This window comes from Candida parapsilosis, contig 005806 (assembly GCF_000182765.1).
Source record: "Candida parapsilosis strain CDC317 annotated contig 005806".
In the NCBI taxonomy this organism is placed as follows: Eukaryota; Fungi; Ascomycota; class Pichiomycetes; order Serinales; family Debaryomycetaceae; genus Lodderomyces; species Lodderomyces parapsilosis.
In genome coordinates, this window is record NW_023503279.1 from 733,362 (window position 1) to 759,875 (window position 26,514).

General features: G+C 38.3%; 13 protein-coding genes across 13 annotated transcripts; 7 read left to right on the top strand and 6 right to left on the bottom strand. All coding sequences in view use genetic code 12, as the record gives it.

Moving 5' to 3' along the window:
- Positions 1-119: 119 nt before the first annotated feature.
- On the top strand, positions 120-398 carry PGA58 (Pga58p; the record flags this gene model as incomplete). Its single annotated transcript, XM_036807685.1, has 1 exon — positions 120-398. The coding sequence occupies one exon, from the start codon at positions 120-122 to the stop codon at positions 396-398; it is 279 nt and encodes a 92-aa protein (XP_036664497.1).
- Positions 399-950: 552 nt separating this feature from the next.
- On the bottom strand, positions 951-5,813 carry CPAR2_303110 (uncharacterized protein; the record flags this gene model as incomplete). The annotated part of the gene is made up of 1 exon (XM_036807686.1): positions 951-5,813. The coding sequence occupies one exon, from the start codon at positions 5,811-5,813 to the stop codon at positions 951-953; it is 4,863 nt and encodes a 1,620-aa protein (XP_036664498.1).
- A 907-nt stretch (positions 5,814-6,720) lies between these two features.
- On the bottom strand, positions 6,721-10,068 carry CCC2 (Cu(2+)-transporting P-type ATPase; the record flags this gene model as incomplete). The annotated part of the gene is made up of 1 exon (XM_036807687.1): positions 6,721-10,068. The coding sequence occupies one exon, from the start codon at positions 10,066-10,068 to the stop codon at positions 6,721-6,723; it is 3,348 nt and encodes a 1,115-aa protein (XP_036664499.1).
- A 1,416-nt stretch (positions 10,069-11,484) lies between these two features.
- On the top strand, positions 11,485-12,414 carry CPAR2_303130 (carbon-nitrogen hydrolase family protein; the record flags this gene model as incomplete). Its single annotated transcript, XM_036807688.1, has 1 exon — positions 11,485-12,414. One exon carries the CDS (start codon positions 11,485-11,487, stop codon positions 12,412-12,414), a length of 930 nt encoding a protein of 309 aa, XP_036664500.1.
- A 106-nt stretch (positions 12,415-12,520) lies between these two features.
- On the bottom strand, positions 12,521-14,554 carry CPAR2_303140 (U4/U6-U5 snRNP complex subunit; the record flags this gene model as incomplete). The annotated part of the gene is made up of 1 exon (XM_036807689.1): positions 12,521-14,554. One exon carries the CDS (start codon positions 14,552-14,554, stop codon positions 12,521-12,523), a length of 2,034 nt encoding a protein of 677 aa, XP_036664501.1.
- Positions 14,555-14,741: 187 nt separating this feature from the next.
- On the top strand, positions 14,742-17,978 carry CPAR2_303150 (uncharacterized protein; the record flags this gene model as incomplete). Its single annotated transcript, XM_036807691.1, has 1 exon — positions 14,742-17,978. One exon carries the CDS (start codon positions 14,742-14,744, stop codon positions 17,976-17,978), a length of 3,237 nt encoding a protein of 1,078 aa, XP_036664502.1.
- Positions 17,979-18,150: 172 nt separating this feature from the next.
- CPAR2_303160 (uncharacterized protein) lies at positions 18,151-18,696 on the bottom strand (the record flags this gene model as incomplete). The annotated part of the gene is made up of 1 exon (XM_036807692.1): positions 18,151-18,696. The coding sequence occupies one exon, from the start codon at positions 18,694-18,696 to the stop codon at positions 18,151-18,153; it is 546 nt and encodes a 181-aa protein (XP_036664503.1).
- Positions 18,697-18,959: 263 nt separating this feature from the next.
- CPAR2_303170 (uncharacterized protein) lies at positions 18,960-19,475 on the top strand (the record flags this gene model as incomplete). Its single annotated transcript, XM_036807693.1, has 1 exon — positions 18,960-19,475. The coding sequence occupies one exon, from the start codon at positions 18,960-18,962 to the stop codon at positions 19,473-19,475; it is 516 nt and encodes a 171-aa protein (XP_036664504.1).
- Positions 19,476-20,092: 617 nt separating this feature from the next.
- TRR1 (thioredoxin-disulfide reductase) lies at positions 20,093-21,055 on the top strand (the record flags this gene model as incomplete). Its single annotated transcript, XM_036807694.1, has 1 exon — positions 20,093-21,055. The coding sequence occupies one exon, from the start codon at positions 20,093-20,095 to the stop codon at positions 21,053-21,055; it is 963 nt and encodes a 320-aa protein (XP_036664505.1).
- Positions 21,056-21,171: 116 nt separating this feature from the next.
- On the bottom strand, positions 21,172-22,086 carry CPAR2_303190 (uncharacterized protein; the record flags this gene model as incomplete). Its single annotated transcript, XM_036807695.1, has 1 exon — positions 21,172-22,086. One exon carries the CDS (start codon positions 22,084-22,086, stop codon positions 21,172-21,174), a length of 915 nt encoding a protein of 304 aa, XP_036664506.1.
- A 620-nt stretch (positions 22,087-22,706) lies between these two features.
- On the top strand, positions 22,707-23,567 carry PEP12 (SNAP receptor; the record flags this gene model as incomplete). Its single annotated transcript, XM_036807696.1, has 1 exon — positions 22,707-23,567. The coding sequence occupies one exon, from the start codon at positions 22,707-22,709 to the stop codon at positions 23,565-23,567; it is 861 nt and encodes a 286-aa protein (XP_036664507.1).
- Positions 23,568-23,613: 46 nt separating this feature from the next.
- CPAR2_303210 (iron-sulfur cluster assembly protein) lies at positions 23,614-24,771 on the bottom strand (the record flags this gene model as incomplete). Its single annotated transcript, XM_036807697.1, has 1 exon — positions 23,614-24,771. One exon carries the CDS (start codon positions 24,769-24,771, stop codon positions 23,614-23,616), a length of 1,158 nt encoding a protein of 385 aa, XP_036664508.1.
- Positions 24,772-24,891: 120 nt separating this feature from the next.
- Positions 24,892-26,502, top strand: CPAR2_303220 (oxidoreductase; the record flags this gene model as incomplete). Its single annotated transcript, XM_036807698.1, has 1 exon — positions 24,892-26,502. One exon carries the CDS (start codon positions 24,892-24,894, stop codon positions 26,500-26,502), a length of 1,611 nt encoding a protein of 536 aa, XP_036664509.1.
- Positions 26,503-26,514: the final 12 nt, after the last annotated feature.

Below are 26,514 nucleotides of genomic sequence, written 5' to 3' on the forward strand. Positions count from 1 at the left end.
ACCCATGAATCCTCCCTCATTTCATTCATATTTTTACATCTTCTTTTCCTCATCAGATCAGATCATATTATCAAATCCCAACTACTAGTCTTTCGCTTAACTAATAAACTACTAATACAATGCAATTCTCAACTGTTACTTTAATCGCTGCTGCCGCTGCTATTGTCTCCGCTGACATCACCAAGACCGTCGAATCAACCACTTTAGCCACCATCACAGACTGTGGTTCATCAGTATCATCATGCCCAGCTTCCACTGTTGCTGAAGAATCTTCATCTGCTGGTGCTCCTCCATCAAACAGCACTGTTGCTGAAGTTTCCACTTTCGAAGCTGGTGCCGCTAAGCAATACGCTGCTGGTGCCGCTGCTTTGGCTGCTGGTGCTTTATTGGCCTTATAAGTGTGATTATAGAAAGATAAGATTAAAGCATGCGCTGGTTATTTTAATTCAATTTTTAGCACGAAAACTGGGTTTTATTACGTATTCTTGAAACACTTTTATAATTACATAGAGGCCTTTAAATGGTAACATCAAATGGAACTAATACGTGTAGATGTTTGTTACTTCTTTGAGAACGCAAAAGTTGCAATTGATCTACAATTTGAAGCTTGTTCAAGAAAGTGGCATAAATTAATATAAAAAAAAAGGACATATGGGGTATAAAAATATGAAAAAACTTTTTGAAATATAAATTGCATCAACAGAGCAACCTCCCAAGCTAAAAAGATAACATGCTCCAAGAGCAAACAACAAACCAAATCAAAAATCAAAAGCAGGATAAAAATAATAATAAAAAAAAGAAGCGTATTAGTAATAAATTGGTGTTGTGGCCAAACAAAATAGAATATTCAAATCCAAAAAAAAAAATGAAAATAAAAAAAATCTTGTGTTTTTCTAATTGAGACATAGTCCAGCCTCATTTTCAATCTAGAATCTCCTCCTTTGATCTGTCTAAGCACCAATAGGCGGGATAATTTGTCCTGGAGCTTGAGATGGACCCCCAACAGCAGCAGCAGCAGCAGCAGGGGCATATTCAAAACCCAAGTCCCCCTTTAACTCATGCTCCTTTTTACCAAAAGCATTCTTATTAGACTCCTTCTTATCAACAATCTTTCCATGCTCTTTTGAAAACTCTTCATGCTCGTAAGGTCCCTTTTCATGATTCTCTTTACCATGCTCCTCTCTGTCATGCTCCTCTTTTTCATAGTGGTTTCTATCAGGAGTGGTTTCATGATTCTCCTTTTCATGGTGTTCTTTTTCATAATGTTCCTTGTAATGACGTTCACCGCCATAAAGATTATCTTTAGCAAAATGATCCTTATCCTTTTGCTTGAGGTGGTTATCCAACTCATGTAAATCTTTGCCTTGAGAAACCTTATCATGCTCATAACCAACATCACGACGCTCAAGTTCATGTTCAAGTTCATGCTCAACTTCATGGTAAGAGTCTTGGTGATGCTCCTTTTCCTTTGAAACATCATCCAACTCATGTAAATCCTTTCTGTAGTCGGAATCGTCAGTGTGGTTCTCTTCGTGGTGGTCAAGGGCATGCTTATCACGTCCAAAGGCAAAGTCATCTTCCTTGTGGTGGGTCTTCTCATCACGACTCCAGGCATCATCAATACTTTCATGATGATCAACTTCGTGATGTTGTTTGATGTCTTTGTGGAAATCTTCCTCAAAATGATCCACTTCGTGTCTCTTTCTCTTGTGATCAACTTCGTGGAAATAATCAGAGTGGTGGTCCTTTTCCTTGAAGAACTCATCTAAATCATGGAAATCCTTCTCATAATCAAACTCGCCGTGATCTTCTTCATGATGATTAGCCAAGTGCTTGTCATGTTCAAAACTATGGTCTTCATTTTGATGCTTATTCTTTTCATGATGTACCGAGTCGCCATCAACAACTTCATGGAAATCATGTTCATGGTGTTCAGTAACATTCTTGTGGAAATCCTCTTCAAAATGCTCAACTTCATGTCTCTTTCTCTTGTGATCAACTTCGTGAACGTGATCCTTGTGGAGATCCTTCTCTACTTGAACACCATCCAATTCGTGCAAGTTTTTATCATAGTGAGTACCATCAGCATCATCATCCACTTGAGAAAGATCCTTCTCGTGGAAGTCTTGAGTCAATTCATGATTATCCTCATGGTGGTGGTCTCTCCCGTGACCATCAGTCTTTTCGTGTTCATCCTTTTCAAAGAAATCCTTTTCCAAACCGTGCTTGTTCTTTTCGTGGAGATCAACTTTATGGTGTTCATCACCTTCATCATATTGCTCGTGAAGATCAAATTCATGCAAATCTTTTTCCTTCTTGTGAACTTCTTTTTCATGGTGTTCCAACTCATGTCTCTTTTGCTTATTTGAAACATCTTCATCAACATAAAAATCCTGATCATGCTTTTCCTTTTGCAATTCCTTATTGTTCTTTTCGTGATGTTCTTCACGCAATTCCCCGTTTCTGTTCAAATCTTGATGATGATTCTCCTTGTGATGTTCCTTTTGCACTTCGTGGATATCCTTTTCATGAACATTGTGTCCCTTTTTGGATTCTTCATGGTAGTCTTTTTCTAAATCATGGTGTTTGCTTTCATAGTCATCTTCTTGATGATCTCCATGATGACTTTCTTCATGGTGCAACTTTTCAATATCCTTATTCTTTTGTTCATGATGCTCAATCTCATGGTCGTGGGTAGCATTACGGACTTTGACATAGTGATGTTCTTCTTCATGACCCTTTATAGTTTTGAAGTGGTTTTTTTCGTGGTGGTCATGTGGAAACTCTTCATCTGGAAATGGCCCCAAAGGTTGGATACGCGGATCCCTCAAATCCTTGCCTTCACCTTTACCTGGAAATGGGCGTTGAGTTTCAATATTCAACTGTTCAACGACTTGCTTGGTAGTCAATGAACCACTTCTAATCAAGCCTGGGATAAGCTCCAAAACAAACGAAGCCAAACCTTGTCTAACCTCAGGATTGGTCAAGGTAAATTTAGTAACATCAAGAACAAGACCATGGGTTTTAATAGCAAGAATAATATCATCCCAAGGAATAACATTGGCATTCAACAACTTAATGGTAATATCAGTCAACGCTTCCCTTACAAGATCATCAGTCAAGGACATCTTGATTATATCGTTAATCAAACCAGAATGTTTCAATTGCAAGAAAACCTTCAACAACAAATCTTCAACTAAATCATGTTTAGAAACTACGCTTTGAGCGAAAAATTGGGGTTCCAGCCCTCTGCGATTGCTCCCTGAAGAATCAAGATCCTTATCGTTGAAAAAGCTTTCATCGGCGCAATCGGAATCGTAGCACCATTCGGCACTTGAATCAAAAAAATTGTCCTCTACTTCACGTTTACCTTTACCAAAGCCTCCATTCTTTCCTCCTTTTCCAGATTGAAACTTTCCGCTTCCCTTGTCAAATTCGTCATCACAATCTTCATCCTCATCATCTTCAGGGCCTTGGTTCTTGCCACCCTTACCCTTCTTAAACTTAGACTTCAATGCGCCAAGTTTATCTTTCATTCCAGCACCACCGCCCATCTTGCCTTTCAATCCACCAAGTTTATCCTTCATTCCAGCACCACCACCCATTTTTCCTTTCAAACCGCCAAGCTTTCCCTTTAACATACCTTTGATATCCTTTTTACCACCTTTTTGTTTTCCGACATTCTCTTCCTCATCTTCTTCATCACAATCTTCATCATCAAAAACATCAGGCTTGGACTCCTCCGTCTTTTCATCTTTTCCCTTTCCACCCTTCTTACCACCAAATCCAAAGTATTTCGAGTCAATGGCAACATCAGTAGCATCATCACGTTTTTCCTTGTCAGCTTTAGCATCAGCCAATTTCTTTTCTTCTGGACAATCCTCATCTTCAACAGGAGCTTCAGTCTCAGGGCAATCAACAACAACAGTGGTTGTTACAGCTGCGACAGAAGAAGTGGTCTTACTCTTTTTGAACTTGGACTTTAAACCGCTCAATTTTCCAGTGGCTTTTCCTTTTTTATTGAACAAACCCTTCAATTTGGACTTCAAACCACCAGCTTTACCAGTAGGTGCAGGTTGTGCTGGGGCAGTGGTTGCTGGAGCTGGTTCTTCAGTCTCTGGCTCTTCGGGGCATTCTTCATCCATAGTTGGTTCTGGTTCTGGAGCAACAGTAGAAGGAGCAACAGCAGTTGGAGCGGCAGTAGTTTTACCCTTCTTGCCAGCCATCATCTTTTTCAATTTACTCAAATCTCTCACAGCCAAATGCAATTCATCATTCTTGGAAACTTTGGAATTGTGATGAGAATGGTTGTCTCTATCATCTTTGAAACCAGACCCTCTTCCCCTGTTCCAATCTTTACCACGACGATCATTGTCAAAATCATCGCAATCTTCATCGTTATTCCAATTCTTACCATGGTCTCTGTCATCACTTTTGCCACCACGGTGGTCTCCATCATGGTCCTTGTCCTTGTTCCAATCGTGGCCTTTTCCTTTGTTCCAATCTTTGCCATCGTTCTTACCGTGCTTTCTTTCAAAGTCTGGAGCATTTTTCCAACCATCGTCTCTTCCGTGGCCCTTTCCATCATGATGGTCTCTTCCATGGTCCTTTCCATCACGGTGGTCTCTGTCATGGTCTCTACCGTGGTCTTTTCCGTGATCTTTTCCGTGGTCCTTTCCATCACGGTGGTCTCTGTCATGATCTCTATCACGTTCAAAGTCATCATCACAATCATCAGGACGTCCGTGAACTCTATCACCACCGCGCGATCTATCACCACCAACAATTCTACCCGATGGTGATAATGAACCAGACCCATCACGTGAGTCACGCGAGTCACGCTTCAAATCATCTTGAGCACGTTCCCAATCTTTAAAATCGTTAAAGTCTCTGTCATTTCTAAAATTCGATCCTTTGTCCTTGTGGGAACTGCCTTTCTTGTGACCTCTATCAAATTTACCACGATTGTCAGATTTCTTTCTTCTATGATCATAATCTCTGCCATCGTATTCATCGTCTTCACAATCATCATCATAATTGGAATCATCATTATGATCGTAATCGGAATCATAATCGTCGTCATCATCATCGTGATCGTGCTTTCCTTTACCAAACTTACCTTTCCAACCACCCTTACCACCTTTACCGCCTTTACCACCTTTTCCCTTTTTGAAGATACCCTTCAACTTATCAAGTTTTATCAAGTTATTCAAATCTTCAACGTCAGCAAATTCACCATCTCTTTTGGCAAATGCATTCAAGTTAGCTTGGTCTTGAGGATCAGCATCAACAACACTAATAGACACTGGTTCTTCAGCATCTTTACCACGAGCATTCTTGATTTGGTCCAACATAGCCAAAATATCCTTCAATATATTAATCTTCTCCATAGTCAAATCCTTACCAACACTCAACAATTGCCAAAACATGTCACCAAAACCACCCGATTTAAACTTGGCAGTAAAAGTAGGATCAGAAACTTCATCAGCCAAAGCACCGGCAAAAGAGCCCAATCCCAAGTTGGATTCATCAACATGAGCATTGTCTTCGTTATCAGAATCATCTTTGAACTTAGCCTTCAAGGCATAATCCGCTTGGTGTTCAACGCTCCATTCATTAGAATCACCTTGCTGATCAGCAGAAGCAGAATTGGAAGATTTGAATGGCAATCTCAATCTCATAGCCTTGTGATGTTTGAATCCAAGTCTATGACTAGTCTTTTTAGAGCCATCATTGCTATTTTCAATCTGCGGGGTTCTGATTGCCAACGAATTGGCAACCGCAGCAACAAGTAACAAGTTGCAAACCTTCATTTACCTAAATCTGTTTTTCTCTAGATTGAATGCGTACTGTTGCTTGATGGGTGACGTGAAGAAGGGAAAGGGAAACCAAACACATCATGAATAAACTGGGCACTTGTCCATCCTTTTATAGACCACTTTAGTTCACCGTTGACACTTCAATTGGTTCAGCAATCAGTTTTGACGAAAGTTTCCTTAATTCGGCTATTAGAGCTTCCCATTGGATACAATATGTCAGTTGAACAATTTTTCTAAAGTTCTTGGCTTGTATTTTGATGAAAGGATGTTTTGGAAATTGATCAAGGGTGTGTGTTTCTGTTGTGTGTGTGCTCATGACCGTAAAAAAAAAAGACATGTACAAGAAATTCAAAATTCCACCAGAATCCACCACTCAGTTGTACCTCGCTTGATTAATATTCACCTTATATTTGTGTCATGATATGGAAAAGGGGAAATAGTCTATTTTCAAAGGGTGTGAAATGGTGATTCTTTTTCAAAGAATTATGTGGTTCTTTTTTTTGTAATGCTTCCCCCCTTGGTGTTTTAAGAAAATTTGCAACAAAACTACAATTCAAGAATAAGAACAAACAAGAAAAACATTAGTCAAATCATTCAATAGATGGAAATGACTTGGTAAAACAAAGGAGGTGGGTAAATAGAGTAGCAGACACCGTAGTAGTATGGTCATCTCTGCTTTATCTATTTATTAATGCAACGTGTATTAAAAAATTAGTGTTGTTCAACAAAGTATAAAGCTATGAAATAAAATGTTAGCAAAATGGTCTATTAATGTACTCTAACAACAACCGCAAAATCACCACCACCATTGAACCACCTTCTTTCCTCTCATATGCAAAAGTAAAACGATAGACTTAAGAAATTTAGGACCAAACGAACTGATAAACATCGAAATTATTCCTCACACCCTCGAACTTCCTGAAACTAATTGGTACTCTTGAACCTCTCTCCTATTAGCCCCTCTTCTATTGATGAAAATCCGTTTAATCGATTGCAACCCAAGCCAGCTAATCCACTTACTCTTGCCTCTTTTCCAAGAATGGAATCCTTGTGCAGTACCATTCTTCAAATCAAAATCATCATCACTACCATCACTAATATTGACGCCCATCTCCAAATCAAATTTCTCAACAGGGTCAATTTTGGGAGCCTTGTACAATTTCAACAAGAGCGAATTCATAACCACACTTAGCGAGCTAATCATCATGGCAACACTTGCAGCCACGGGCGGTAACATCAAGTTCAAAGGTAGGAAACATCCCATTGCAAATGGCAACATAAAGATGTTGTAAATGACTGCCCACACAAAGTTCATTTTGATTCTTTGGAATGTTGTTGTTGATATTTTCAAGGCATTGATGACGCCATACAAGTCTGTTTGTTGACGTCTTTGACCACCAATTAAGACAATATCGGCACTTTCAATGGCTATATCTGTTCCCGAACTTATAGCCATTCCAATATCGGCCTTGGCTAATGCTGGTGCATCATTGATTCCGTCGCCAATAAATGCGATACTGGCACCGGGACCAAATTTTGTCTTTAAATCGGTGATTACTTTATCCTTGTGTATAGGGGATACTTCGTAGTAAATGTTGTGTTCTGAAATGCCAACTTCTCTCCCGATTTTTATAGCGGCTCCTTTATTGTCACCGGTTACCATACCAACGATGTAACCTTCAGTTTGCTTCAAGTAGTTTATAACCTCACGCGAACCTTCCTTTAAGGAATCAGATAACTCTATGAATCCGGAATAGACACCGTTTATGACAACGTAAGTTACCGTATTTATTGGGCTAATGTCTTCCTTGTCAATTTGTTCTAATAATTGGGGGAATTTTTCCTTTACAAGGTTATAATTGCCAACATGAACGGTGTACTCAACAGAAGCTAAAGTTACATTTGCTTCAATACCGGCACCAAGCAAAATATTGACATCCCTGATCAATGTGTCAAATGAATCTTCTTCAAAACTTAAACCACAATAAGATCTAGCCAGTTTTGTCAAGGCCTTTCCCACTGGGTGTTCAGAGTTGCACTCTACTGAACCAATTAATTTCCACCAACAAGATGTTGAAAGCTTAGACAAATGTTGATCAAGTACAGGTTTTGATCTCACCATTGACATCTCTCCAGTGGTTAATGTACCAGTCTTGTCAAACAATATGATATTTATCGAAGTTGTTTTTTCCAAGACATCAGCCCCTTTAATCAAGACTCCATTCAAGGCTCCAACACCAGTACCCACCATCACCGCAGTTGGTGCAGCCAACCCCAAAGCACAGGGACAAGCAACAACGATGACTGAAATTGCCAACTGTAAACATACAAAAAATTTCCCATTTTCATTTTGACGGAAAATCATTGGCAAGCCGTCAATGTGCATTGTAAGGCAAATCACTGCCCACACGGCAAAGGTGACTAATGCCAATATGATAACTGACGGGACAAATCTAGCAGCAACGTAATCAGAAAATCTTTGTACTGGTGCTTTATTTACTTGGGACTCCTTAACCAAGTTGATAATTTGTTGCAATTGCGATCTCCTACCAGTCTTGGTAACTTTTATATGGATCAAATGAGGTCCATTGATTGATCCACCAATTACAGAATCTCCATGTTTCTTGTGAATAGGTAGTGGTTCACCAGTGATTAAACTCTCATCTATTTCGGACTCGCCAAACACAATGACTCCATCAGCAGGAACTTTGCCACCAGGCAATACAATGGCAATATCATTTGGCTGAACTAAATCAATACTGATGGTTCTGGTTTGATAATCTTGTTGAAGTTTATCCTCTTTTGCACCACTTTCTTTCAAGTATGGGGTCGAGTTACTGATGATTGTACAAGTGGAAGGAGTCAATGACAACAAACTTGATAATGCTGAAGAAGTGGCACCTTTGGCTTTATTTTCCAATAGCTTACCAAATGATACAAATGTAATTAACATAACAAGTGTATCAAACAAGACTTTTGGTGGTTTCTCAGTATTACCCTGCCATACACTAACCACAATTGAAACAATTGAGAAAATATATGTAACCATGGTTGAAATGGACACCAAAACGTCCATTGATGCGCCTTTGAAATTGTTTCTAACAAATGATGAGAATTTGCGCAAGAATTTTGCACCTAATCGAAATTGGACATATGTGGCGAGTACAGTTTCGATTAATGACACCAAATAGAAACCAGGGAATAACATTGTATTTTTCCATAGGCTTGTCCCCTCAGTGTGGACGAGAACCATTATGGGGACGCCAAATATTAGACTTTGAATAACTATATTGGACCAGTACTTGATATCTTTAATTTTAGATAACATTTTGAGTTGGGTTGCTGAAGATTGATCTAATGAGTTGACAAAAATAAATGTGACATCGTTTTCCAAAGCATCAAGACCATCAACAATGTCTCGTATTCCGATGATTGTTGGATTGTATGATACGATCAATTCATTACCTACACCAACAGCCATTTCTTCAATTGATGTCCTTGGCAGCGTTGACAATTCTTCAGCGACTTCATCATCTTGATCATGCCAGGAAATTTCAAACGATGTAATTCCAAGGGTGCTCTGTAGATGTGCTTCGAGATTGTATTTGAAACCAGTCAAATCCATATCAGGATGTAATCCCATGATTTTCAAACAAGTTTCTTCATTTTCATCCACTAGTTCCTCATTCTTTTGTTGTTGTCCACCAATGCTATCTCCAGACACATCAGTTGTCCGTACATATGTCACATCAAACCCACAATCTTCTATTGCTTCTTTCAATTGATCTGACGAAACGGCAGAGTCATGCTTAACCAATGCCTCCTCAGTGATTAACGAGACAGATACAAATGACACTCCATTGATCTTTTCCAATGCGTCAGTTATACTAGCTGAGCACGCACCACATGTCATCCCTACTATCCCAAGTGTGGTTTGCCGCAGATCCGATTTTGTGGCTGGACTGGGCTTTAAGGCCGATTTCTTTTGTAGTTGAGCATCAAACCCACAATCCTCAATGACCGTGACTATATTGCGTGGATCATAGTTTGATGAATGTGTTATCAATCCGTCTTCAGTGACTAATGAAATGGAAGCCTTTTCTATACCATCCTGGTTTTCCAATGCTTCTGTTATGCTGGCTGAACATGCTCCACAAGTCATACCTTGTATAGATACAAGAGAATGTACTGTGGCTGTTGTTGTTGCTGCTGCTGCTGCTGCTGCTGCTGATGATGATGATGATGCCATAGTGTAATTGTATCAGTGGTAATGACTATTGGGTTTGAGATGAATGGTTTTTAGACAGGATCTATTTTTAAACCGAGATATCCCGAAAAAAATGATTTGATTGTAGTATAGTGATGTATGAGCTGAGCTGTGATTGGAATAAATTGACGATAAGTCCAGAGATGCCAGTAACTTTACTTCTGAATGCTGACTTCTTCCAAGTAGTTAAAGGAAGAAAGGTCTTTTTTTATTTAAATGTAGGTTGATTTTGTTCGGATTTATAAAAGATGATGATTATTGAAGCTAATTTTTAAATTTTTATCAAATGCAGAAGAAGAACAATAGAAAAAAAAGCTAATTAATTTGTACTACTGTATTCTATTTTGACAGGATGATGATGCAGAATCACGAGACAGAGAAATGCAAAGGATAAAACTACACATTCATCTCACTTTACAATTATAACACTTACTTTTCCACTCTACCGTATGTTGTTTTCAACAAACTTTAAGAAGAGTGTGATACAACATGACATGCCATTTCTCATCATCAAGTAACAGTGGGATTGAGTTACACAAACCTTCTTTGTTTTGAGCCCAAGTACACTACCTTTAATTTAATCTTTTCCATCAGTTTAAGCAGTTTAACAAGTCACAAAAACAAATAGGCAAAGGTTCCATAAGTTTGATTGGTTGAATAAAGAACCACTTTATTGTTCAACGTATAGTAAGAAATAAACACATTTTTAACCACTAAGCCGATCGTAATCATTACACAAACTATCCCCAACCAGCCAATACAAACACACCAAATTTATGAGTTAAGTTGTAAGCAATCAACCACCCCAGCCAGTAACATACCTAGATAACGTATGGAACACCTAAGCCAAAGAAAAGTATTTGAATCAATCTAGCTTGTTGTTGATCTTAATTTGACATCAGGGACTAAAGTAACAAGCCTTGGCATTTTACTCACCTCAATATGGACAGAGAATGAGTCAAGTTTCGCGACATACAAGAAGCCAACTTTGTCAATATCACGTGATTCTTTGAAGCTTACTTTTCAAAGTTTACCTCCGTAGGACTCAACGTTTCTTTTTCTACAATTCATAAAATAGATTGTATGTGCTAGCACGTGAAGCGTTATCAGGTCCATTATTTGGATAGCCGCTCATCGCAAGCGGGGCGATATATATAATAAAACCATTACAAAGACTAAGGCTTATGCGCCTAGACCAAAGGTTGCATGAAATTGCACGACCAGATAATGAAGTGGGGTAGAAGCCTCCAAAATACAGAGAATATAAAAGACGACGACGATAATCATCTCAAAACATATGCATGTTTCTGATATTGATCAAGGATAGTTCTCAACCATTTTCTCCCTTCCTTTCGAGAATTAATCACCACCGGCCGAAACTAATCTATTCCTCATAGAATGGTTAAACGAGTACTTGCTGCATTACAAGTGGCACCGGAAAAAACCACTAAAGAAACTCTTGACAAGATCTTGAGTTATGAACAGGAATTACTTGACGCCAATGTCGATTTAGTCGTTATCCCTGAAGCCACATTGGGTGGGTACCCCAAAGGTTCAACATTTGGTTGTTATTTGGGTTACCGATTACCAATTGGACGTGAGCAATTTTTGCAATATCATCAACAAGCAATAACCATTCCAGGACCAGAAACGCAAATTTTGGAATCCTTTGCCACAAAATTGAATGCCACCATAGCCATTGGTGTAATTGAAAAAGGTAATGGGTCAACATTGTATTGCTCTATAGTTTACATTGATCCCAAACGTGGCTATGTTGGCAAACATCGCAAATTGATGCCAACAGGTTCAGAACGATTGGTTTGGGGACAAGGTGATGGATCAACCATCCCCGTGATTGAGAGCTCAGTAGGCAAGATTGGTGGTGCCATATGTTGGGAAAACTATATGCCATTATTACGGCAATGTTACTACTCAAAGGGAATTGACATTTGGGTGGCTCCTACAGTTGACATGAGAGATATTTGGCGGTGTTCAATGAGAACTATTGCTTATGAAGGTAGGAATTTCTTGGTTAGTGCTGTCCAGTTTATGCCCGCCGTTGCCAATGAAGAAGATACTCCTGTTGGTTGGCCCAAGGGTGAAAACTTGAGTAATGGAGGTAGTATTATTGTTAGTCCCATGGGTGAAATTATTGCTGGTCCGTTGGTTGGTAAAGAAGGGTTAATCACTGCGGAAGTTGACACTGATGATGTTATTAGAGCTAGACTTGATTTTGATGCCGCTGGTCATTATGCTCGAAACGATGTTTTCAAGTTGACTGTTGATGAAACACCAAGGGATGTTCGGTTTGTTAATGATAAAAGTTGATACAAAGTTGATACAAACTGGATTAGGCTGACTGCTTTTTTGACAGTTTTGTATATGAAAAGACGAACCTTAAAAATTTATATATTTTGTCTTGCCTATACTTTTATTAGTCCACAATCTCTTCCTTGATGGTAGACCCGCCAAATTTACCCTTTTCCCTCTTTTTCCTGCTCTTGGCTAGCCTTTGACTGGTAGTCATGCCATGGTACTTGTGTGACAAGTGCTTATATGCTTGTTTAGTGTCCAACAATTTCCCTTCATCATCCTTGTAATTTAGTTCCACTTTAGGATTATATGTAACATACTTGTCATTACCATCGGCACCTTGTGTAGTAGTAGCAGTAGTAGTCGTAAAGCTGCCCTTAGCTTTATTCAAATTCGTCTTTTGCATCAGCTTGATACTTCCATTCCCTTGATTGAACCTTCTTTTGTTGGCTGCTGCTTCAGCCACGATTCCCTTCCCAACTAACCTCTTATCCAACTCAGTTTCAAAAAATTTTTCTCGATCTACTTTGGATAACTTCATATACTCCATGTTTTGAGTTAATTCTTGTCGAAGTATCCTTTCCTCAATGTCAATTTTCAATTTCAAGAGCTCTGTTTCTTTGGAAATTTCTTCACGGGTAGAAGTTGACGACCTGTCAGTTTGTTGGAGCGAGTTGCTCTCATTGGATCTTGATCTAAGAAATTTTAATGTATCAGCTAACCCTGTGTTAAATTTGGGATGGTTGTCTTCATTGGTATCTCTTGGCACCTGAGGTTTTACTACTGCATCATCGTTGGTTGTATCTCCTAATGACTCCTCCTTCTTTTCCAGTTCTAAAGAACCATTTCTATTGTCCACAATAGTGGCCGTGTCATGGCTATTGAGTCGTCCATTCACTTCTCTTTTAGTTGAATCGAAAATGTCATCATCCAGAACCTCCAGTCCTCTATCCAAAATGTTTTTTTCCAAATTACTCAAAAACCCAACAGTATCAAGATCCTCTACATTTTCAAACGTTTCTGCCAGAAACTGACGTCTCATTGACTCTTCTTCAAGTTTCCTCTCCATAGCCATTTTTTTGTTTCGAGCGATTTCCAAAGCTATGTCTTCGGGTGTCATTTTTGGTTTTGCTGAGCGCTGTTTCATTCTCTGGGAAGTAGAGATATAATTATCGTGCAAGTTGTCATAATCATCTTCATCAAGATTTGGCAACTGCTCGAAATCGTCAGGTTTGACCCTTGTTGTAGAGACTGTATTTGCCGCACTTTCAAGGGGTTTCCTTTTCTTTAGTTTTTTCATCTTAATTTGTGGTGTTGAGATTATCTTGTCAGTAGGTTCATCTTCCCAGTTATCGAATAAGTTGTTAAACTTTGTTGTATTAGGGGGTGCTGATTCAGCTTTGTTAGATGTAGACTCAGATTGTCTTAAGTCGATGCTGGAGTTGTTAATTACAACTGGCTTTTTCATCATACCATTCTCCAACTCATCTTGCCCAGGGTCTTCATCATCGCGGTTTCGCTTATAATGACGTCCATTGAATTTTATCATTTCTGCCTCTTTTCTTTCGTCCAAATTCTTCCGTACCTTTGCATTAGCAGATAGCGCTTCGTTAATAAGAACATCATCAGCATCATCGTCTTCTAATATATCCGTATCTTGTAATGTCAAAATGTCATTATTTCGCAATGTTTGCAATTCTTTTGCACTATGTCCAATATGAGCATTTACTGAATTAGAATGTTTCTTGGCCGGTGCCGTTTCAATTTTTTGCTTCTTGGCGGATTGCGTGTTTCCAACGTTGAGTAGCCAGTCATCAGTGTCTATCTCATCATCGTTATCGTCGTCATCCCCTTGAGTTGTTCCCAACAATTTACGTTTTTCAGAAGCAACCTTCGCTTTTGCAAGTTTCTGGGATAGTAGTTCGTCGTTAGTTACCTTGTCTGGTATAGACTCGACTGCCTTTGATGCTGTATTTGGTGCAGCCTTCGCGGGAATCGGATTCAATCCCAATGAAAGTCGAATTTTATTGGTTTCCTCAAGTGTTATTTCGATAACATTATTGTGAGATTTGGGTTGCTCTTTAATAGGTTGTAGTCCAAGCTTTGCTCGTATCTTGTTTGTCTCTTCGAGACTTAGTGATATCTCCTGTGGCATTGTGATAGTGTCGTTGGCGTATCTGCTGGGCTGAAGCGTGGGAGATGCGGATTGCTTGAATCACAAAAATCATTTTTCATTTGTGTATTTGTTTACCTTTTTCTCTCGAATTGATCAAGATCAAGCAGCACAAGAAGAAGAAGAAGTCACACCTTTACCTGCATGTTCGATATACTTCTTTACAATGATGGGTGAAACACGTCAAAGCAAAAACAACTCGATATCAACTGCAATGAACTCATTACAATCACCACTGCCTCATGATTTTCAGCTCAAAATTAAGCGTATTATAGGCACTTCAGCAGCAGACAAACAACAAATATCAATACAGGACGATCTAGTGGCGTACACGGCAAGTGGTGGTGTTGTGGTTTGCAAGATTGATAAAGAATCGAATACAGTTACAAATCAGAGATTTTTTTGTGCCAATGCAAATGAGTCAAGGTTGCAACAACTGCTGCTGCAATTGGGTTCGTCAACAGCTAATGCCTACTTAAACATGATCAGGCTTGACAATACACAAGAGGAAGTCATGCGAGACGAATTTGGGTACCCAATTGCCAATCAACCTATTCAAATATACGGGAACTCCTTTTCGCCAAATGAAATTGATGACTATAACAACACTGCTAGCCCCAGTGTCCAAGTCAATAACCAAGCTTCACCATCAAAGTTAAAGGACAAGGTAAGATTTATCAAATGCATAGCAATTTCCCCAAATAAACGTCTATTGGCAATTGGCGAATCAGGCTATCAGCCACGAATACTAATCTTTTCACTCGCTTCAAGTTCACAACAAAGTCCCATCATGGCAATTTATGAACACACATTTGGCATTAACAACTTGGTTTTTTCTCCAGACTCAAAGAATCTTTGCTCTTTAGGAGTTGTAAACGATGGGTGTATAAATGTGTGGAAATTGGGGTCAAACAACGTTCAATTACAGGCTAGTAATCGATGTTCAAATATAATATATAAAGTCATATGGCATGGCAATGTTGTTGTCACTATTGGGTTACGATTTATCAAGTTGTGGAAATTTGAAAATGGAAGTGCAAATAAACCTGTCATTTTGAAGGGAAGGAATGCTCTTTTGGGTGATTTTATGAATTCAAATTTTATCGATATGGCTTTGATTAACGATGAAGAGGTTGTCCTAATTGCCAATGGCAATCAATTGTTGTTGTTAAAGTTAAATATTGATTCACCAAAGTTAGTTGCATTGAAAAGCCCCGACTATAGATTCAATGCAATAACTGCTGATTTGAAAAACGAGTTAATCTGGCTAGGTGCAGATGAAACAAATTTGAAAAGTCTTGAAATTGCAAATCTAACCCCAGATGAGGTGAGTGAAGTGAAACCAATGTCGTCTCCCTCTTCAATAGGATCCTTAAAGCAACAATTATCAGGTCCATTTACAATAGAGCCAAGCGCAATACCTGGCAACGCATTAGTTCGACTATCTAACTTTTCAGAAAAGCATCTACTATATCTAACAACAAATGAAGAAATCAGATTTTGTAACAAAGTGTCCCGAGAGAGTCAAACGTTAGCAACATCGATTATACAGCAGATTAGTGGAGTCAAACAGAGCTATGACAATGAGTATCTCATTTTTTCCCAAACTGGTATAGTAGAGCAATTTCACCCAAGAATTTGCCAAATGGTCCCAATTTTCCAGTTCACACCACCAGGGACTGAAGCTGTTGCCGATTGTTTAACCGCAATAGAGAAAGTGGGCAATATCTTTATTTTGGGTTACAAATTTGGATCATTATACATTGTTCAACAAGATACTGGCTCAAAAAAAGAGGTTCTTTTCACAGTAAAGGCTCATTCATCAACGATAAATGACATTGTATACTTTAAGCATGAAAGCTACGACATTGTATGCAGCATATCAAGAGATCGAATGATTCAAGTTTTTACTAAATTGGAATCAAGATGGGATTTGCTACAAACTATACCTTTACACAATGGGAATTTGCTAAAGACGATATATCATAATGGATTCTTGTATGTGTGCTCCACCGATAGAACCATTTCAATACATTCATTAACAACCACACCTGACTTAATGATGACAAAGGTGAAATCAATCATTTTAAAATCAACACCGATAGCAATGTCAATTTTCGATGAAGAATTAGTGGTGTCGACAATTGATAAACAATTGCATATATTTGATTCAGCTGCCAATTGTGATATTAAACGATCAATGAAATTAATTAATGAGAAACTAAATGAAAGTTTACAAGTAGAAATGATGGAGAAGTTTCATAATTTGTTGATCGTTTGGTCTTCTGACAAGTCAATAAGAGGATTTGATTATGTTAGTGGTGAGCCGGTTGGCGTGAGTTGGGGCCACCTGGACTCACTACTTGGGTTTTTCTTGGTGAAAATGGACGTTGCAGAAGATAATATTGAGATGGAAGAAGATGAAACTGACCTTGTGACGATTGGCAATGATGGATGTTTATTTTCATGGCGTATAACTGAGTCAACAGCTTCGAAACCGGTTGCAGTTGAGGACAATGGGAACATGTTTGATGACGTGATTACGCAACTGCCATCACCAACGTATGCAAAAGTTGCCAGAAAGATACTACCGACAGTGCCAAAATCAGCAAATAAAACTTCTTGTTCTACTTTGTCATATTTTGCTTCATCGCCACCAAACAAGGAGAAACTCATTGATAGATTGGAACAAGCAGCAAATGGACAGAAACCAAAAGTGCAATTACCAATATCCTCGTCATCATTGTCTCCAACTGCTCAATCACCAACTCCAAAATTGACTGCTGCCACTTTAAAGAGAATTGAGTCTCGTAACGGAAGGAGTGGCTCTAGTCCTTGTGCATCACCAAAATCCACATTGTCTCCGGCACGTTCAAAATCATTGTCCCCAGTTAGACCACTGGCAAATTCTCGTTCATCATCGCCAACACGGACATGCACATCGACAAAAAGCCAAGTGGTTAATAATGGTGGATTATCCAGATTGAATCAGCCATTGACTACTTTACCAAATTCACCACCAAAACGGCCATTGTCACCTAGAGCCACCCTGGAACCATTTGTTCGTAATATGCCAAATTTACCAGCATCGAATCAATCTGGGTCTACAATGTCTGAGCTGAAAAGGGATAATGGTTTTCTGCACGAAGCAGTATCAGCTGTGACACCTTCTTCGTTGATGGATAAATGTATGAATCAATTCAATGAGTTAATCGACCGAGTTGGAGAGTTGAGTAAACAAGAGAAGGTTACATTACTAAATAAAGTCAATGAAGTGAGGTGTAAATTGGATGACAAAGCTGTTGTATACAATCAAGATGATCTTTTGAACAGGTATAGTGATAAATTGGTTGAATTGGTGGAAGCTAAACTTTCTGGATCGTCAATCAGTGGTGTGAGCGAGTGAGTGAAACAAAATGAAACCAGTAAGTGTGTAATAATCAAATTGCCTGGATGCGAAATGTCAATACTGTTGTATGAGTATGTGTATGTATATACAAGAATGAATGAATGAATGAATGAATGTGATTTATGCAGTTATGATAAATTTGCGACTCGTGGTGGTGCCAAAAAAAGAATCAACGTGGCTTGATGGTAGCTGATTCGATAGGATTATCGCCCTTAGACTCGTCAGCTTGTTTCCAAGGATCATTGGTTTCAGTCACTTGTGGCTCTTCTGTTCCTTCAGTGATCCTAGGTGCATTATCCAATTCAGCTCTTTGTAATTCATGTTGCAACTTCACCTTATTCTCCTCTTCCAATCTCAATTTTTCCAATTGCCATTTTTCATCCGCTTGTCTTGCCAATATTTTCAATCGTTGTTGTCGTAATTGGTCCAGTACCAATTCATCTAAACTTGGCGCATCAAATCTTGTTCTTCTCAACCATTGAAGCCATTGTGGTGGTATGGTTTTGAAATAATCAACTTTGAAAATCTCTTCCTTGTATGGTTCTAATTTACGACGTAATCGAGTCATGTTGCCATCGAGTGTAAATTCCCAATAGGTGTTTCCGTATAGGTCGTATCCGATAAAGAATTTGCGCCGAAAGGGAATATCTCTTCTTGCTTGCCATTTGTGTAGTAGTCTCTTCCAAGCAGGATGTTTTTGTTTGATAATGTCCATTGCAGGAGATGTGTTGGTGGCTGTGCTGTGGCAACCAAGAGGGTTATGTGAAAAGTAGTTTGTGCTGGGGGGTGGGGATAAGATAAGCTTAGATCATGAACATTTTTATGCCTTTTTTTTTTTTTTATTTTTTTTTTTATTTTTTTTAGGTGATGATTGATGATGCGAATGGGCTCAAATGGCATCGATCATTGATTAAAATCTGAATTGGGAACTCCGTAACCAACCACCTAGATTAGACAAACGTTACATTGTAAACCAAAATGAGTCGAAAGAAAGCCAATTCAGTTACACAGTTGAACAATATATTGCCAATACCCATAGCATTAAACTCGGGAGAAGATTTGCAAACCCATAAACATAATCATCAAAGTCACATAACTGATGTACGAGTAGCAGGGCATCACTTGGTACAAGGCAATGCAAGAAATGGAGCCACAAACACGTCAAGTAGTTCAACCAATGGTCAATATATAGTATGGCAAATCAAAATCACCATAAATGATTTAGATTACTCATCCATTGTGCTATATAAACGATACCTGGAATTGTTACAATTTTATTATGATTTAGAACAGTATTATAAGGCACAGAATGATATAGTGATACCTAAACCACCACCCAAAGATAGTTTTAGTTTTGAACGACTAGTTATGAGTAATAATTGGTTGGAAGAGAGGAAAAAGGGGTTGCAATGGTTTTTAAGTAGTGTGTTATTAGATCCGGTATTGCAAAAAGGGCCAATCGTGAAACTGTTTGTATTGGACAATAATGGGTGAAACAAGGATGTGGGTTATATGTTATTAAGAATAGTATGTTGTAATATACGAGGCATATACAAATATATATATATGTAAGTATGCATGAATTGATGGATTAGATAAAAGTGTAAGTGTAGTGTAAGTGTAGTGTATATAAAATGTATGTTGTTTTAATTTAGCCGAGGTCCAAATATCTTTTGACTGTTGACTGTTGACTGTTGACTGTTGACTGTTGTTTGTTTGTTTGTTGACTGCTTACTGTCGAGTGTGTGTGTAGTGAGTCTAGAACAAAACACAAAATAGAATCTGATGCTGCTTAGTTATTGGTTATGTAATGTATTACATAATACCCAATAGTGTGGATTACATAATACGTACCCCCAATAAGACCGAAAGAACGAAAAAAAAGAAAAAAGAAACATTTTTTAAAACCATTCGATTACGAATCCAATTTTTCGATCATCGGCTTTTCCAAATCAACCATACTATAAATACATTCAAACAAGTAGGCACCCATTTACAGCTTACTTCAATTTCCCATCATTTGGTTAACAATAAATATTGCTACAAGAGCTATTACTGCTACAAGAGCTATTACTACTACAAGACTTACTTTTAACTCATATTTCAAAAGAATGGTACACCACAAAGTTACAATTATTGGATCAGGTCCAGCTGCTCATACTGCTGCCATTTATTTAGCTAGAGCTGAAATTAAACCAACCTTATACGAAGGGTTCTTAGCTAATGGAGTTGCTGCTGGTGGTCAATTAACCACCACTACTGATATCGAGAATTTTCCTGGTTTCCCTGAAGGAATCAATGGTACTGAATTGATGGAAAGAATGAAGAAACAATCTGAAAGATTTGGTACTGAGATCATTACTGAAACTATTTCCAAATGTGACTTATCACAAAGACCTTTTAAATTATGGACTGAATTTAATGAAGATGGTGAACCAATCACTACTGATGCTGTAATCATTGCCACTGGTGCTAGTGCCAAGAGAATGCATTTACCTGGTGAAGAAACTTATTGGCAACAAGGTATTTCTGCTTGTGCAGTTTGCGATGGTGCTGTGCCCATTTTCAGAAACAAGCCATTGGCTGTTGTTGGTGGTGGTGATTCTGCTTGTGAAGAAGCATTGTTTTTGACAAAATATGCTTCCAAAGTATACTTGTTGGTGAGAAGAGATGTACTTAGAGCATCATCTATTATGCAAAAGAGAGCCATGAATAATGACAAATTGGAAATTTTGTGGAATACTGAAGCTAAAGAAGCAAAGGGAGACGGTAAAGTATTGACTTCTTTGGGAATCTACAACAACAAGACCAACACCACATCTGATTTACAAGTTAATGGATTGTTTTACGCCATTGGTCACATTCCAGCCACCAAGATTTTCGAATCTCAATTGAAGATGGATGATAGTGGATATATCTTGACAAAGCCTGGTACTGCTGAAACTTCAATCGAAGGTGTTTTCGCTGCTGGTGATGTTCAAGATAAGATTTATAGACAAGCAATCACCTCGGCTGGTACTGGATGTATGGCAGCTTTGGAATGTGAAAAATTTATTGTTGAACAAGAAGATTAGTTAGGAGAGATGCAAACATACGTTGTTTTCAAGTTGTTGACGTGTTTATGTTTTATAGACAAGATATATTGAATATATACAGTAATAAGAATGAGTTTCCCTCTGTTTTAGCCCTTCTAAAATTGACCAGCAAATACGATTTTATATGGATTATGACATGTTCTTTCAACTTCACTAATTTCTTCATCAATGGGAAAGTTGTAAAATGGAGAATATTCCTCAAGAATGGTTGCCAAATAATCATCTCTTTGTGGTGGTGCTGGGTGACAATGTTTATTATCATTTACAATCGCAACATTGTCAAATTGGTCATCACATTCCATTGTCGATGTAGAAGCGGTGCTGATTTCATTCACGCCATATTCTTGATATGCAAATGCTTCTACATCATACTCATAAAGTAAATTGTTTAATCCAGTGTTTGAATCAAAAACTTGGTTGGTGTCGATTATGCAACCATTACATTCTTTTTTGATAGTCGCAATTGGCTTATCTATAGTTCCATTGTGGGGTTTCACTTGAGATACAACTGCACGTTTCTGTATGTCATCAACTGTAATAGAATCCTTCGGTTGTGAAACTTGTTCTTTAATTAGTGGTTTGGTGTTTTCAAATGGGATATATTGATTCAAATCAATGTCATTTGTACTGTCATTGCAATTCCTATCCTGTTTGGCCTTTGAAGTAACTAAAATATTCAAATCTAAACCCGAAGCAGAAGCATTGTCGCCATTATCGACATCATCTTCACTATTATCGTATTTCAATAAAGTAGAATCAAGTCCAGTAGTATCAACTAAAACCGACGACACATTCGACATAAGTCCATTGTTTGTGTTATTCGACACCCCAGATTGGTCCATGTATGGCTCTAATTTAGCTACTATTGATTTCATGGTATGGTACAATGTAGGAATATCGTCTGGTGCAACAAGTAAAGAAATTCGATCAATTGGTGCAACTATGGGGGGCTGTTGTTGTTGTTGTTTCTGTTTCCCTTTTGATGCTTTACACTTTTTCTTCTTAAGCATGGTTACTTCCTTGGTATGGTGTCTATGCTTATGATTGCTGAGGAGAGGTGGTGGGTATTGTTATGGATGGATAGAAGTTCTTGTAATTGTGCAAAGGCTGGGTTTTTTTGCTGCAAAATTTCAGCGCTAGCTTTTGTGCAGCTTGTGGGTAGATAGCTTATTTTTTGCTATGCTATGCTATGCTTTTGACAAACCTGTCATCACTTACAACCTCTTACCAACTGGTACTTGGTAAGGGGGGGGAGTGTGATGCTTACTCTCTTCGAGATCCATACTTTGAAAGCAGCTTGAATAGAATAAGTAGAGTGATAATCATGCAAGTGGACGTGTCATACCCTTTCAAAGCCATCAAGCTCTTAATTTTGAAACAAAAGTAGTTTTATCAACATGGTTCCATTTGCAGTAGTGACGTCTCAATACATCTAAGATCATTGCTATCGCCAAAGGACTTCATTTGTTCCTCATTCAATATATTGCTTGAGTCAAGGTCGTGTATATTTTACCAAAACGAGGATCAAGTTTTGATTCACAAAGCATTTAGAAGCATTCAACCAACACCTTTTGCCTTATCAACAAGCTCCTCCAAACACCATATAGTTTTCCAGTAGACAACTCCCAACATGTCATTCAATAGTCCATTTGATAACGATATCGAGAGAGTAGCAACAAACCATTCGCACAAGTACAAAGACTATCCAGAATTTGAAGCACTTTCAACAAGTATCGATAATCAATTACATTATATAAACCATACACAACTATCATCTATCAAACAACAACTAGCACAATTTGAAAAAGATCCCCTCGATACATCAATAGCTGAGACATTGAGTTCTAATTTCAAATCAACCACTGAATCGTATCGTAAATTGAATGACTTCGTTAAACGATTAAACAATACGATAAAATCTGTTGAAGATGATCATGAAGATGTTGAAATTATCAATTATTTAAAACAAAAGGAAAGTATTCAAATTAAATTGATTAGAGACAGTCTTGGGAATTTCAAAAATTATCAACGTCGGTTTGAGTCTAAGCAATCAAGCCAATTGCCACCACCGGGTGGAGCAAAAGAGGGCAATACCGGGGATGAAGAGCAACAACAACTGCAACTGCAACTGCAACTGCAACTGCAACAACAACAGATCCAAATAACTTATGAACCAGTCAATGCCGAAGAATTAGAACAACAAACACTCCTAATCCAAGAACGAGAACGAGAGATTCATCAAATTCAACAAGATACACAAGAAATCAACAACATCTTTTCCAATTTATCATCTATAATTAATGAACAACAATTTCAAGTGGATAGTATTGAAAACAATATATTCACTTACAGCTCCAATGCAAGACAAGCTTCGAATGAATTAAGAAGTGCTCATCGATATCAAAAAAGATCAAGTGGTACTTTGTTTTGTTGTTTAATGATTCTAATGGGGGTTTTGGGGTTTATAATCTTGATTGGGTTGATATTTTAGTTTAATGTTTTGATGTATCAACAATACATTGTGGGGGTCTTGTAATTCATTCGGTTCGCCATATGTTTACAAACCCATCATCTCCAGCAGATATTATTGCTTCTTCTTTGTTGTCTATTTTTGCCCAAATGACACAATTGATTTCATAAACACCATGAGCTGATTGTTGAATACTATCGATTTCCCACTCTCCTCTTGTTGTCTCTTTATATACCACAATCTTTCCGTCGCATCCAGCGGTAACTATCTTCCCCGTTATCGATGACCAAGCAACAGAATAAATAGGTAAAGAATGCGTCGTGGGTAAAATGCATTCTTGTTCCCAAACCATTTCTGAAGTGTGTTTAATTGATGACGGCAAAGCTGAGCCATGTCCATTCGATTGAGAACTGTTACTATCTTCTTGACAATACCATATCCTCACTGTTAAATCATCACTTACTGATACCAATCTAATCCTGTCCTTTGTAGCATTGGGACTCTTTGGACTTTCAAACTTGGAACACCATACTGTCCCCTCATGTGAATCCAAAATACCAACACATGACCAATCATCATCATCGAAATCTTGTTTATATATACGTATCGTGTCATCATACGATGAACTAGCCAACAAATTCAGTGTTGGATGCCATGTAACATTCTTCACATCTTGCAGATGATCATTCAATACCGAAACGCACTCAAATTCCTCCAATGTCTCTGGATCAGTTTCCCATATCCAAACTGTCTTATCTCTAGAGCATGAAGCAAGATACCGACCACTAAAATTCCAATCTACTGCTTTGATTTCATTTTCATGACCTTCAATAATTGCCATCAAATTCCATTCATTGGATGCACTTGTCAAAATTTCAGCTTGATTATGCATAATTTCTTCCACTTCATAATTTTCATCTGGCTCATCGATGCCCCATATCGATATGGTCGAGTCGAATGACCCACTAGCCAACGCGGGCAAATCCAATATATTCAGATTGTAGTCGACGCCACCAATTGGTGGTTTAAAAGAAACTGATCGTACTGATCGCCTATGTGTATCTTCTAGATTGGCAATTTGGGGGAAACTTGATACAGATGATAGTTTGTATACTTTGGTTGATTTATCGGTCGATGCAGTGGCCAAAAGTGGTAGTGTTGGGTGGGCAGACACGCTCCACACTTTATCGGAATGAGCTTGTATCGACTGAATGAGTTGAAGCATTGCTTGTGATGTAAGAGGTTTTGTTGGTTGATTTTGCAATCAAATGAAAAGAATGCTGAAAATTTGATGCATCGATTTTTTTTCTTTTCCAGATTCATTCAACCTACTACTGGTACCCAAATGTTGGCAAACCGTTCAGTGCAAGGCTTACTCCTACGAAGATGTCTATATCGAATTCCCTCGAGATTCAACTCATCCAAAGCAAAGGATGAGAAAAATCACGATGACAAATCATCGGAGATCTCCAAACGAGAGAAGGACCTCCACGATGTTCAACAGTTTAAGATCAAACGAACCACTTCAAAGTCTGCACCAGCTCCTATGGAGTTCAATGGCGTTGAACAGCTAATGAAGAAGAATAATAAACCGTATATTCCAAAGTATAAACACCAGAGAGTCACTTTTGAATACCCTGATCTTCCCAACAAAGATCAATACAATACACTCAACAATAAACCCAAGAGAATATCTCGATGGACAAGATATATACCCAAGATATTGACAGTGATTGGTGTTATTTGGGCTGGGTATACTATCAAAGTATGGTATTTGGATGATCCTGAGGAAGGACAAGATAGCAACGAGTTACTAGATCCCAATGAATTCCACAAGTTTATCGTTACTCACAAGGAACAAATTGATGATGAACATTTCATTATTGAACTCAAATCAAAGTACGATAGATGGGAGTACAGTTTTGCTACTAACCCCGACAAGAAATCCTTGTGGAATGGCGATCATATTTGGTCCGTTGAAGTGAAGCAACCGGATATCAATGTCGTTAGATCATACACTCCATTGCCCATGTATTACATGAAATCTGAATATACTCGATCAGGTGAAAAAACTCCGCTTTTGAAAATCTTGAATCCGGAAGTTGATGATTTAGACAAGAATGGTACAATGTGTCTTTATGTCAAGAGATACAAACAAGGTGAAGTATCACGATATATTACTGATCGTGAAATTGGCGATGAGTTGGAATTGAGGGGTCCCACCATTGAATACAAGTTCCCCTATCATCCTTTAAAGAAAATCCATCAACGTCCTATATTCAAAGATCTACCTTCCAAAGTTGAGCCTGATAATATGATTGAATCAATAAAACGAGATCTGAAGTTACCCGATGTGGATAACATGGATTTTTATGCAGCTGGAACTGGTATTGCCCCAATTTTGCAAGTGCTTTTTTCCAAGAATCCGTACTTGGGATATGTCAATCTCCATTATTCGGCTCGAAAACCGGGTGAGATTGGTGTATTGCTGAGATTCTTATTTTTTTTAAATAAGTTAGATCGCATAAGTTTCCATTGTCATTATGATAGTGAGCCAAAAACAATCTTAACCGAGACGGACATCCCACAACCTGCCGAACCAAACTACTATTCGCCAAAGAAACTAGATGAGGTGACAGCCCAACTATCACCGCAAGAAGCATTAAATGTAAGAATGCAAGTGATGAAGGATGAAGAGGAGATGAAGCCGGAAAAAGTTAAAAAATTGATACAATCTGCTAGTGAGCGTGGTGAACGATACGGAACTGCTTTGGAGCAAGCAATGGTTACTGCCACTAAGCCTAAGAAATCAGCTGCATTGGCAATCGTTTGTGGTCCGGATGGATACGTTGAGTACGTTTCTGGCCCCAAGGATTTGGTACACAAGACACAAGGACCAGTTACTGGGTTACTTGGTGAAAAAAAATGGAATAATTCCAATGTATTTAAGCTATAGACTCGATAATGT